Here is an 11,109-nt window from a genome sequence, read left to right on the forward strand (position 1 = left end):
TCATCCCGACAATCTTCATAGACGCCCATTGATCTGCACTCGTCGCCCTACACATCTACTCTACATACACAACTGTATTTACAGGCAGTAGAAGACTTCTCATGGAGCGCCCGGCACAAAGAGAAGACGTCTTCCACCGTCGCTCTCATCCAATGCAATGGATGACGAGTAAGCTCGAGTGTATCAAGTACTTAGGGGACGTACGCAAGCCATCCATGACGTACCAAAAGCGACGAGTATCAACCTTATTCGCCTTCTCGATCGTCAACACCTCTCTCCAGCCTCCAACGATCGGTTCTTGTCCAAAAGACAAGTCTTCGAGTATCCTGTCAACACTCCACCATCTCCCATCTCTATAAATCGGGCAACACACCACATTACATTATATCTCTCAGCAAGATGGTATCCTCCAAAGGCAAGCCCACGGACCCCAAACTCCGAGAACAGCTCAAGAACAGTGAGTCGTAGTCTTCCTCTTGCTTTCTGAAAACATGAGCTGATTCGGAAAGAGATCAAGAACGAGGGCAACAAAGACGGCTCAGGAAAAGGACAGTGGGCAGCTTGGAAGGTATGTCATGATCTTCTCGAGAGGTATCTTTGATTGAGACTCGTATAGGCTACCAAACTTTCGCAAGCCTACGAAGCGGAAGGGGGAGATTATGAAAATCAGCCTGGATCAAAGAACGAACCTAAGAGTGGTGCACCTCAGCCTAAATCTGAGAATAAGAAAACCGCCGAGACCAAGTCCAAGTCGAAATCTACCACCGAAAACAAGTCTGAGAAAGAAACTTCGACCAAAAAGAAGACACCCACCAAGTCGAAGACTTCCGGGAAAGCCGATCCGAAGAAGAAGGCTGGGGAGAAAAAGAAGACTACCGCAAAGGGCGGAGATACCAAAGCTAAAGCGGGGGTGAAAGGCACTTCCAAGGTTGGGGCAAAGAAATCCCCTGCTAAGAAGACGAAGGCAGAGTGATAGTTTGATCTTGTTGATCTTGTGTGAGCTTACCCACCTTTTTCCTCTCTTTCCATTTTTCATACATCTACTCTATTCATATAGAGGTATATAAGTAGAACTGAGGATCGTCCAAAGCTGTGGTTGACCCCTTACAGAATCTCTTGTTTCATCCAGACAGATCGAGTAGATCGTTGGACCTATGAACCGATGAGTGTCTCCGCAGAGTTCATTCAATCGTCCCGTCTACTAAGAAAACGAGTTTTAGCACAGCTTCTTCCTTGGTGTTGACTTTGCTTTGAAGGGCCGGCGGTCCAAACCTCTCCCATTTCTTTCATCTCACATCAACTCAACTCACTCTCCGCCACGATACCTCCATTCATGACCCCACAACCCCCTTTGACTCTCCCCGTCCCAGCGCGATGTGACGCCTACGTCTCAAAATGCCTACTTTCGTTCAGTATTTCATCCTCTTCCCCCTTCCCCATCGACATTATTTGCCACTTGTCAGACCGTCACACCACTTATTGGCGCTGACTCGTTAGGTATACACACTGACAACCCTTGACTACAAGGATAGATCGAATTATGCTTAGTTACTGATCTCTCTCGAAGTGTATACGCTTTCTAGCGCCTTCCATATTTTCCCACCTCACTCCCAGCTTTTGTCACTTCTTCTGGTTTCAGTATCGCCCATTGGCCGAGGGAGGAGACCTTCGCTGTAGCGGCATCACCAGCGACGAAACTTATCCACCCTTGGAAGACAGGAGACTTTCGACGGGTTCAGGGGAAATTCACACCTAATCGCACTCATCATGGGTCGGCACACGACTCCACCAGACATTGCAGCATTATCAGCTAAACTCTTCAACCCTTCATTGTCTCTTCGACCGAAAATATTCACACAACCTTCACCGCCAAGTTTGGCAGGTAGCAAATTAGCACCACCCTGGGCAGAAGTGGATGAGAGACCTAGGTGGCGAGTGCGGCGATTCAGATTATGGGATGTTCACGTTCCAAGGTTGTATCTTTGTGTGGTGGATCCTCGTAAACGAGGTGAGTGGGTATATTGATTTTGTTCTCACATACCGACCCCGTTTCTGCTTGTATTCTTCTACTTGTGCCCTCCCTCTCCTCCTTCCATAAGATGAATATGATCATGTACGACGTCGGATTGTAACTGCGTAAAAACTGATATCAGGCCATCTACGTCGCTATGCACCTTTCGCCACACCATCAACCCCTACATATCGATACGGTGTCATTTCCACCCATCCCGTCTTCTCTTTTCCTCGTTCTGTACGCTTCCCTTATCAAAACTCGCCGAATCATTCACCCTCCCCCGAGCACATACAAAATCCTAAGTCCCTTTCTCATCTGGCATCTGTCACACCTATCGAACCTATCAATCCTGCCAACCCATCCACCGACCTCCCGGCAGAAGATCTAGCGAACAGATTGGAAAATCTCGCCTTCGTCCCTTCCATCGCTAAGAAAGACCCTCAAGGAATTCACTTTGGACCAATTGACGAGTCTAAGGTAGAATCCACATTACCTGGTCAATGGCCAGTGGAAGAGTTGACCCAACAAAACAACAATCTGATAATATCTGATGAATCAGATGATGAAGATATGGACGGTCAATGGTCTGACTACATCACAGAAACATCAATGAACCAAAATATCCCTCAAAGTGAACCTGATCCCCCACTGACCAGAGAACAGAAGAAAGTTATCAAAGCTACGAGACACGCGGAATATATGAGGTTATGTAATCATAAATTTCTTTTGGATGCGGAACATGAGAGAAGGTTTAGATTAGGGATGAGTGCTTTGGCGGAGGATGTGAGAAAGTGGCAGGAAGATAATTTGATCATGTGAGTGTGATCTTGTCACAAACCCCCGAAACCAGAATTCAGGGTGTAATTTCATCTGGTGGAAACCCTTGGTAGAAGAGATACATGTGCTCTGGAGGTTTGCGAGACATTTGACCAATAATATCCGTGGGATGTGAAGTGGTAGGGGGAAAGCTGATACATTTAGGGTAGCTAAGGAAGGTCACAAAGATCGTGTTCGCCCAGAATGGAAAGGACAGCCAGATTTACAAACCTTAAAGTTATAGTAAGTGTTCTTTTCTTCCAAAAAATGTGTTACCTTGCGATTACCATTTCATTCCAATTTTCAGGATTTGTGATCCTAGCTTCTGCTTATAATCCTTCTCTCCAAATTCCCGCATCTTACCTCTTGAATCTCTCGAATCTCTTTTGTCTCGGTTCACAGCATGCTATTCGCTAAATTACTCCTTCATGTCCAGTACAGGATCATGTCTCTCATCTCCCCCTTACACTCCACAGACTTCGTTCATTCAGTCCCTCTCCACAAACGTAGTTCAATTCAGGCTGTTGTTAATCCGTCGTGTGAGAAACGGAAATGCGTAGAGGTCAACGTGGGAAAAAAAACTAACAATCAGTGGTCAAATGTTCAAAGATATACGTAAAAAATCCGAAAGCATTTTTCATCATTGTGCCATACATCATCCTGAACTTGATCTTCATCCTGTACCAGGTCGAGATAAGGCTCATAGGGATATGCAAGAAGCTGAAAGAGCTAAAGCTATACGTAAAGCTGAGAGAGATGAAAAGAGGATGAAAAGGAAAGAAGATAGGAAAGCTAATAATACTATTGAGACTTCTTCTACATCAACTTTCACTCCTTCTCTTCCTTCTTCCACAACAACAACAACAACTTCCGAGGTTCCTTCTCAGAATATCAAAACAAATCCTGTTACTACGAACAAATCATTAGCTGTTCCGGATGTTCCTAAAGTCACACATTTCACTAGACCTCAAAAACCCGTTTCTTCTCCCAAATCTACTTCGACATCTGCTACCGAATCCCCAGCTGGATCATCGGAGAAACCATCATCAAAACCCGCGGATAAATCCCCAGCTAAACCATCGAAAAAATCACAACCTAAGTCATATGATAAATCTCCAACTCGACCATCTGACAAAACACAAGTTCGGAAATCCGACGAAATCAAATCGATTGCAGGATCAAAACAAACCAAAGAAAAACAAATTTCTCCTGCATCACAAGCTATCCAATGGGCGGAGAAAGATGACAAGCAGATCCGACCCGATAGAACGGTCGAAGAATTGAAAGAAGATTTACAAAAGTTGAGAGAAACGATAAGATTATTACAATTACAATATGATCAGGACATAGCTATGAAAGGTGGAAATAAGATTGATCATGAGATAGGAATGGAGGTTGAGGTAGAGGTAGAGGTGGAAGAAGTGATGAGAAAGAGAGAAAAGGAGATTAGTGTTAGTCCCAGTGCGAATAAATGGCCAACAGGGGAATTAAATATGGATGTTGATACTGCTTTAGGACCTACTGGTGAGTCTTTTTTTAAACAACACGACCTCTTTTCGGCTCATTTCCCTTCTTCTATCTCTGTCTTTTTTCCCTTCTCATCTTGAAGTGTCTGATAGTCTTGTGTGTGGATTTCGCACGTGAATCTAAGTTGTGATTGGGTGGACGGGGATTACCAAAGTATGAGACGACGAAAGTCCTCAAAGAGAGATGTGCCCCTAGGGATACTGGAAGGCCGGATCAGTTGGGTCAAAGTGAGATTGGGTTGATATCAAGAAGACAAATGACGAGTTGGAGAAACGAAATACTGACAATTAGTCGACCTTACAAACCTAGAAGATTCCCGTTTGAGCACAATGACGAATTATTCGGACGATTCTACCCCTGCCAGTGACCCAGAATCGGGTTCGTTCCCCATCATGAACGCGGGTGAAGGGGGTATTGCGGTTCCTACTAAAAGAAGACACATGGTATCGCGAGTCAGTACCAGGTGATCAATAACGACATGTCAAATCAAGTATGCACAAAGAACATGAATCTTGTCCAAAAACACAAGAGAAGTTGGATTTGAACATTGGACATTGGACAAAGTATGCATCATACGATCTTGTTGGGATATCCCTATTTGGTCAGAAACAATTCAACATGGCATTGAATGACATCCGGGTGAAGACAACATGATCAAGTTAGATCACTTCAGTCGAGAACATCATCATAGTCAAACGATGGACAAGATGGAAATTGTCGGGAATGTCAGATTCACGATAAGTGGTTGTGAATTCAGAGGTAGTGGAGTTGGGTAATGATGACGAGGTGTGATATCATTGTAACGAGGGATGATTGTTGGGATGATATGATATGTACATCAAGAGGAGATGTAGAGAGATGCACAATGTTCAGTGTGTGGGAAACATGATGGCAATTATATGCAATAATAAAACCCACCCCTCACTCATTCTCCAGCAAACAATCTCACGATGAGATAAGAAGTAGACCCTACGAATCTGAAGACTTGTTTCATCAGCTAAACGCTCGAACCGACAGACAGACGTGATTACTCACACGCAAGACCCGCGACGGTAAATAACAAAATACCCATGTAAGTCGTAGCCAGAGAGCTGGACCCTCCGGACGGTTGCAGGATAGCAGCTACCAAGGCTCCATTTGACATTGTCCACGCGAGTAAGACGTTTGTTCGGAAGTTCTATGTATTAGTTGAGCTCGCTATGCGTCTTTCTTCATAATGGAGACGAGGTATGGTGTATCTGTTTCATGATGTAGATGGGGTATGGGGTATGTTATGTCCTCTTTCACGTGGAAGCTGGTGAATGGCCAAAAAAGTGTGAAGGAAAAGGACGGAACTGAGAAAACATATTGAAGGAACAAAAGCCAATCAATGAAAACTCACTTTGTAATAATCTTCTTGCTTTTGATCCGCAGAAATGTTATGTTCTTCTTTAGGAGCCTTACTTGCCAAAACCTTTAATTCCGCAGCGTACACTTCGTTGATATCTTGCTGTTCGACAGGTACGTCGACCGTTACTTCGTTCTTATTATCCGAATGGGATTTGACAACTCCAAGATCTTCAGAGACTTTGTCGGAGCCTTTTGTACCCCAGGACTATATGTGAGCTCATGCTGAATGTCCATTCGGATTATCCATGAGTAGAGAAGAAAGGAAAGTAGCATTCTTGAAGGAACCGTGGATGGGGAGGAACGTTAGTAGCATTCTCCAGATAAACCATGGGTGGAGAGGAAAGAATGTTAACATTCTCCAAGTAACGTGTGAGTGGAAAAGAAAGGATTGTAACATCCTCCAGATAAGTCATGAGTGGAAAGAAAGCGGAGAGAGAGAGAAAGGATCTCGGGGATAGAAATATGGAGGAGAAAAGAACCTGCAAACGTACCACATCATGAACATTACAAAACGCATAAACGTTCATCACGTTTATATACGATGGCGCCAATAAGAGATACTGTATGAAAGAAGTGACTTTAATCTCCATCAGCTTCTCAACTCAACAAACAATATGATATACTTACTCATATGCCAAGGTTCAAGCGCGAGGAGGGAAGCGAGAATGTATAGACCATATGTAGCAGCGAGTGATAAAATGATGTTACGGAAAATCTTATTCCCAAATACTGTATCGGCTGTGATTGGACCGGAATGTTCGACATTTTCTATCCCCGCTACGGCGAGGTAGACTGTTGTCAGTGGACGTCCACTTGACTCTATGTTTCCGACAAGTGACTCGAAAACAATCATCAATAAACCCTCTTTGTTTCTGAATGTGTTTGCTCCTCGCTGAATACACGAGCCACTACTGACAGTTTCCCATTTACATGAGACGAGGTTTGAATCCAAGGAGGATGAAGGAGAGAGTAAACAGACGTACCTGCGGCGAACAACATATAAATGGTCAGAAGGGCGAAACCGATCATACTGATTGTATACCCTATTTTGGATCTATACAATCAGTGAAACCTTATGATAGATAAGAGGACATACCCTGCAGGTCGATTACCCAATGAGAGGAGGAAGCATAGGAGAAGAAGAGCAACATAGAGGTACTGTAAGGGCAGATTTGCGTATCTCCAATTCTTTGACAATGTTTCCAGAGAGTTCTGATAGTCAGCAAGACAGTACAATCGTCAACCGGCGGCCTCCTGAAGGGGAAAATGAGTAAGTCGTGACGAGGTCGGTTGTAAAGCAAGACCTGATCCCAGGCAAGTGAGGAATTGAGCTGAGGAAACAGGAAATTTCTCAAACTCACAGTAAGCACAACAAAGGCGATGTAAAAGTTCCCCAGAGCGAACCAAGAGAATATCAAATTGATCGTTTCTCTTCTTCAGTTCTTACTCCTTTCAGATCTTCGCAACTCACGATATATCAATTCAATATGCAAGAAGAATTTCCTCAACACAGAATGTCTAATGTCAGTCCCATTCACTTTGTTGGAGGACTCACGATGATCGGTAAAGGTAACCAAAATGGACGATGGAATGTATAGCTGCAAAGAAAGATCCGTTAAGCCATCTATTCGTGTTCAGTACTTTCGAGTTTTGACAACGACGGACTGACCTTCGACGCTGAGAGACCAGTTCGGGTACTGCATCGGGAACATCTGTGATGGCGTATGCTGACTTGACATAATGTAGCTTCCATTTACAACCCCTTTTGCTAACTAATTCCCAGCACAAGATACGGTCTCTATGTCAGCTTGAAACGTCGCTATACGGAAAGAGATGGCTGACCTTCTGCCAAATACATATTTGCAGCGCTAAACGTCAGCCACGCTCTGATGTACAAGACCAGTCAGTAGCATTGACTCCAACGAAGGCTTGCTGACAATGAGGCATAGAGCGGAATCGGAAGATGGAGTGACAAGGAGAAACTCACAAAATACCCGCTCCCGACCCGTGCATGGTTTCCCCAATGAAATATTGCTTCAAAGGTCCATTACCCTTCTCATCATTCTGCAAAGCGATATACTGGGACGTCAGCTTGTACGTCAACGACTCGAGCTCGGGGCTAACTCTATAGGCTGAAAAGGCTCCGGGTCTGATATATCAGCAAAATAGTGAAAAAGAAGGATAACCTACAAGACGGTGATATACCCAAATACTGATTCCAGAGGTTTATCTAGAATGTTACTCATTTTGTATTCAAAATTTTGACCCGCGACGAGAGGGTTGATGAGATTACGCCAGAAGAGACCTTTGAGAGCTACGATCTCTCCACATGCTCCACCCACAGAGGAGTTGATGTCGAAGGATTTCCAGAGATGATAGACTGAATCTGGACCTGGTTGCGTGCCGACGTCAAGTAAGACGCAAACGCTAGGTGATCAGTATGTCTAAAGATTCAAATACGCCAAGGTCTGACTGACTTTGGTCGAAGGCAAGCACCGAATGCGCTGACGGTCAGTTCTATGACTTGACGGCACGAATAACTGACTTGAAGAACCATCGATGACTATTGATCTGAGGGATTAGCTGGAGCCGCTTGCTGACCGAATGACTGACTGACCTTTTTCTGATTCTTCTCTTTGAGACAAAAGATGATTTGTACAGGAACATGCTTGCTCTTGTCTCCAGGCTCGATTCTCCCTCCAGAATCGATCCACACTGGATGTCATCATCTGGATTTCCTGATTTGCAAATGACTCACATTGTGTAGTATACTCGTACAAGTGTGCAGTCTGCCCTCAGCTTCACGTTTCGCACCGTCGACATAAACCTTCCCCGTCTCGCCTTACATCGCACAACCTCATGATATGACCAACGGGGGACAGATACATTGAGACGGAGGGAGGGGCTCAGATGCAAACTGGTACTTACGACAGGTTTTCCATTGACGACATTTTTCCCTACACCCTCCTGATACACCCCGAGCGCGGCCAGCACGCTTCTCGTTCTTGGATTGATCTTCAATCTTCCATCCGCCACGACACAAACGACCACCTTCTTCCAACCGTCTTTTCCCCATGTTTTGGACTTTGACCTCGTACATAGGTGCGCAATGTTCTGCATGATACCTCTCATAGTACGGCAGAATAGAACGTCGTCTTCCTGGAACCGTCAGTTGAACAAAGATGAAGGACAGATCGGACGCACATTATACATCGTGATGACCTATGTGTCAGTGGATAATGCGATACGATTTTGAAGACTTACAATGAATAATTCTGTCTGTCTGGGAGGATCATAAAGCTTCTGCCGAAGTGTATATCTGTCTTCCTGAATAACGTCAGTCCCGACACGAGGGGTGGGCGTGAAGAAAGTCAGACATACGACAAAATCATTAGGGTCACAAGTGACAGCGGTATATCTCATTTTGGTGAATTCGTTACCATCTCTGAGACTGCATTTGTCCAACAAGAGAGAGGGGACGTCAATGTCAAGAACGAGATGACCTTGAAAGAGTCTTGCAAGTTAGCCGGGCTATTCTCCCCCCGCTTCAACCACCTGTTCGACCCGGCAACGCCTAAAAAGCATGGTATACAAATTGGGCCCGTGGAGCAAGCAGACACTGTGGTAATGTGTTCAGATTGAGAGGAGATCAGTGATAGCAATGAAGAAGGGAATATACCAGATGTGGAGAAAGTAGAGGATAACTCACTGTACCCTCTTCTGAGTCCTATTCCTCCTCAAAATTCTGGTAGGTATCGGACCATAATGAACGTTCGAAGGTTCATCACCTTCATATCCATTCTCATTCCCGTAACCTTGTACACCCACATCACTCTCTCCCATTCCACCCATTCCATTTAATGGTATTTGACTACCGGCATCACTTAATTGATATCTGACCCTTGATAAATCCGGTCTCATAGACATTGCCGAATGAGAAGTAGGAATCGCGCCCATTCCTCCTACTAAAGAAGAATCAGGGTGAGCATGAGAAAGGAGTGGTGCAGAATCATTTGCGTCATCATCCAAATGACCCACATAAGATTGTGATCCTCCTATACTCATCCTTGGTGGATAAGGATATTCCGAACTTTGATGAGGTAAGAGAGGTGGAGGTGAAGTCATACCATGATCAGGTAAGAAAGGATTTTCTACTATTGATGTTCTTGGAGGAGGAGAGGTTTGATATTGTGGTTGTGGTCCGGAATGAGGTCTATTACGTGGGGATAGAGGACCTCCAATTTGTTGCATTGCGATTGGGGACGTGGGGGGTAATGAAGGATAATGATGAGAACCTTCTGGACTATGCCAAAGAGGAGCTTCGGGTGGGTTTCGAAATGGATCACCAGGATGGTTTATGGGTTGAGAACCAAAGGAGGGTCTGGAGGGGAAGGGTTGAGTTTGAGAAACGGGGAATGGTTGAGGTTGATGTTGGATAGGAGGTGGATCTTCGTATGGATTTGAGAATTGTTGAGCTTGAGGATAGGTGTTGGATGTGGGTAATGGTCGAGGACCAGTGGGAGAGTAAGGACCAGAAGTGGGTGGACGATAAATGTCACCTGGGTTCATGATGGAAAGAAGCAAGGGGGATCAGGTCGTGGTAGAGTAGTTCGTTAAGCAGGTAAGAGGCAACGTGGCCAGTTACTCGTGGATCGTCGCAGGGTATAAAGTGAGCTGAAAGTAGTGATGATCAGAGTGAACACAGTAGGATCGTCTATGGTCGTTTAGTGTCGTTGAAAGTGAGAGGGTGGTCGACAAGACCCTATGACGAGTAAGAGGTCAAGGATGCGATCTGTGCGGTGCCCCAGTCCCCGTGTCTCAGAGGCGGTGTCCACCGAAGCACCCGACACAGCTTCTCCCTTGAGCCGGAGGTCTGGTGGCCTGGCGGATCCGCTTGAGATCTGGCCCCTGGAACATGGAACACTGACCAAGTGGACCGCCATTCATCATGGCGTCAGATGCATCGTGAACATGGTATTCTATGCGACAGATATCATCAGGGCCTTGGGCCCCACTCTCGTTCATCCGAACAGCATTGATGCTGCCACATCCACATCTCCCCCGGCGGCTTCAAGCAGCTGCACCGCCTGCTCTCTCGGTGCACCAAGCCCAACAAGCTGGAAGATCAGCGTCGCCAAAAGGTACTCTTCAGTTGCGTACTCACCGTTTCGATATCCCGCGCCCTCGCCCCTCCCCCAGGGGCGGACCCGGACGCACCAGGAGCAGACGGCCGAGAGGTCCCAGATGATGACCCCAGCGCAGCCCCTGCACCAGGAAATTGACGTGTCTCCTGCGCGGGACTGGCCAGACCAGGGTTCAGACCTCGTGTAGCCGCATCCCCGACCTCACTAGCTACTTCCGCT

At 45.7% G+C, this 11,109-nt stretch overlaps 3 protein-coding genes across 3 annotated transcripts; 2 read left to right on the forward strand and 1 right to left on the reverse strand.

Moving 5' to 3' along the window:
• Positions 1 to 399: 399 nt before the first annotated feature.
• TREMEDRAFT_20174 (uncharacterized protein) lies at positions 400 to 781 on the forward strand (the record flags this gene model as incomplete). The annotated part of the gene is made up of 3 exons (XM_007000380.1): positions 400 to 457; positions 510 to 568; positions 617 to 781. Coding segments are annotated over 3 exons (282 nt in total), but the record flags the coding sequence as incomplete, so codon positions are not given.
• A 986-nt stretch (positions 782 to 1,767) lies between these two features.
• TREMEDRAFT_59253 (uncharacterized protein) lies at positions 1,768 to 4,824 on the forward strand (the record flags this gene model as incomplete). The annotated part of the gene is made up of 6 exons (XM_007001524.1): positions 1,768 to 2,008; positions 2,154 to 2,829; positions 2,996 to 3,073; positions 3,423 to 4,354; positions 4,528 to 4,584; positions 4,649 to 4,824. 6 exons carry the CDS (start codon positions 1,768 to 1,770, stop codon positions 4,822 to 4,824), a joined length of 2,160 nt encoding a protein of 719 aa, XP_007001586.1.
• Positions 4,825 to 4,908: 84 nt separating this feature from the next.
• Positions 4,909 to 10,315, reverse strand: TREMEDRAFT_70893 (uncharacterized protein; the record flags this gene model as incomplete). Its single annotated transcript, XM_007002004.1, has 25 exons — positions 4,909 to 4,951; positions 5,276 to 5,341; positions 5,393 to 5,534; positions 5,739 to 5,951; positions 6,238 to 6,323; positions 6,374 to 6,538; positions 6,730 to 6,800; positions 6,843 to 6,958; positions 7,108 to 7,175; positions 7,218 to 7,264; positions 7,302 to 7,370; positions 7,416 to 7,542; positions 7,589 to 7,614; positions 7,734 to 7,825; positions 7,871 to 7,895; positions 7,937 to 8,173; positions 8,224 to 8,250; positions 8,292 to 8,317; positions 8,364 to 8,461; positions 8,505 to 8,535; positions 8,675 to 8,905; positions 8,951 to 8,968; positions 9,011 to 9,073; positions 9,128 to 9,260; positions 9,456 to 10,315. 24 exons carry the CDS (start codon positions 10,313 to 10,315, stop codon positions 5,283 to 5,285), a joined length of 3,030 nt encoding a protein of 1,009 aa, XP_007002066.1. The 3' UTR covers positions 4,909 to 4,951; positions 5,276 to 5,282.
• Between the last annotated feature and the right edge of the window lie 794 nt (positions 10,316 to 11,109).

This window comes from Tremella mesenterica, assembly GCF_000271645.1.
Source record: "Tremella mesenterica DSM 1558 unplaced genomic scaffold TREMEscaffold_1, whole genome shotgun sequence".
Lineage (NCBI taxonomy): Eukaryota > Fungi > Basidiomycota > Tremellomycetes > Tremellales > Tremellaceae > Tremella > Tremella mesenterica.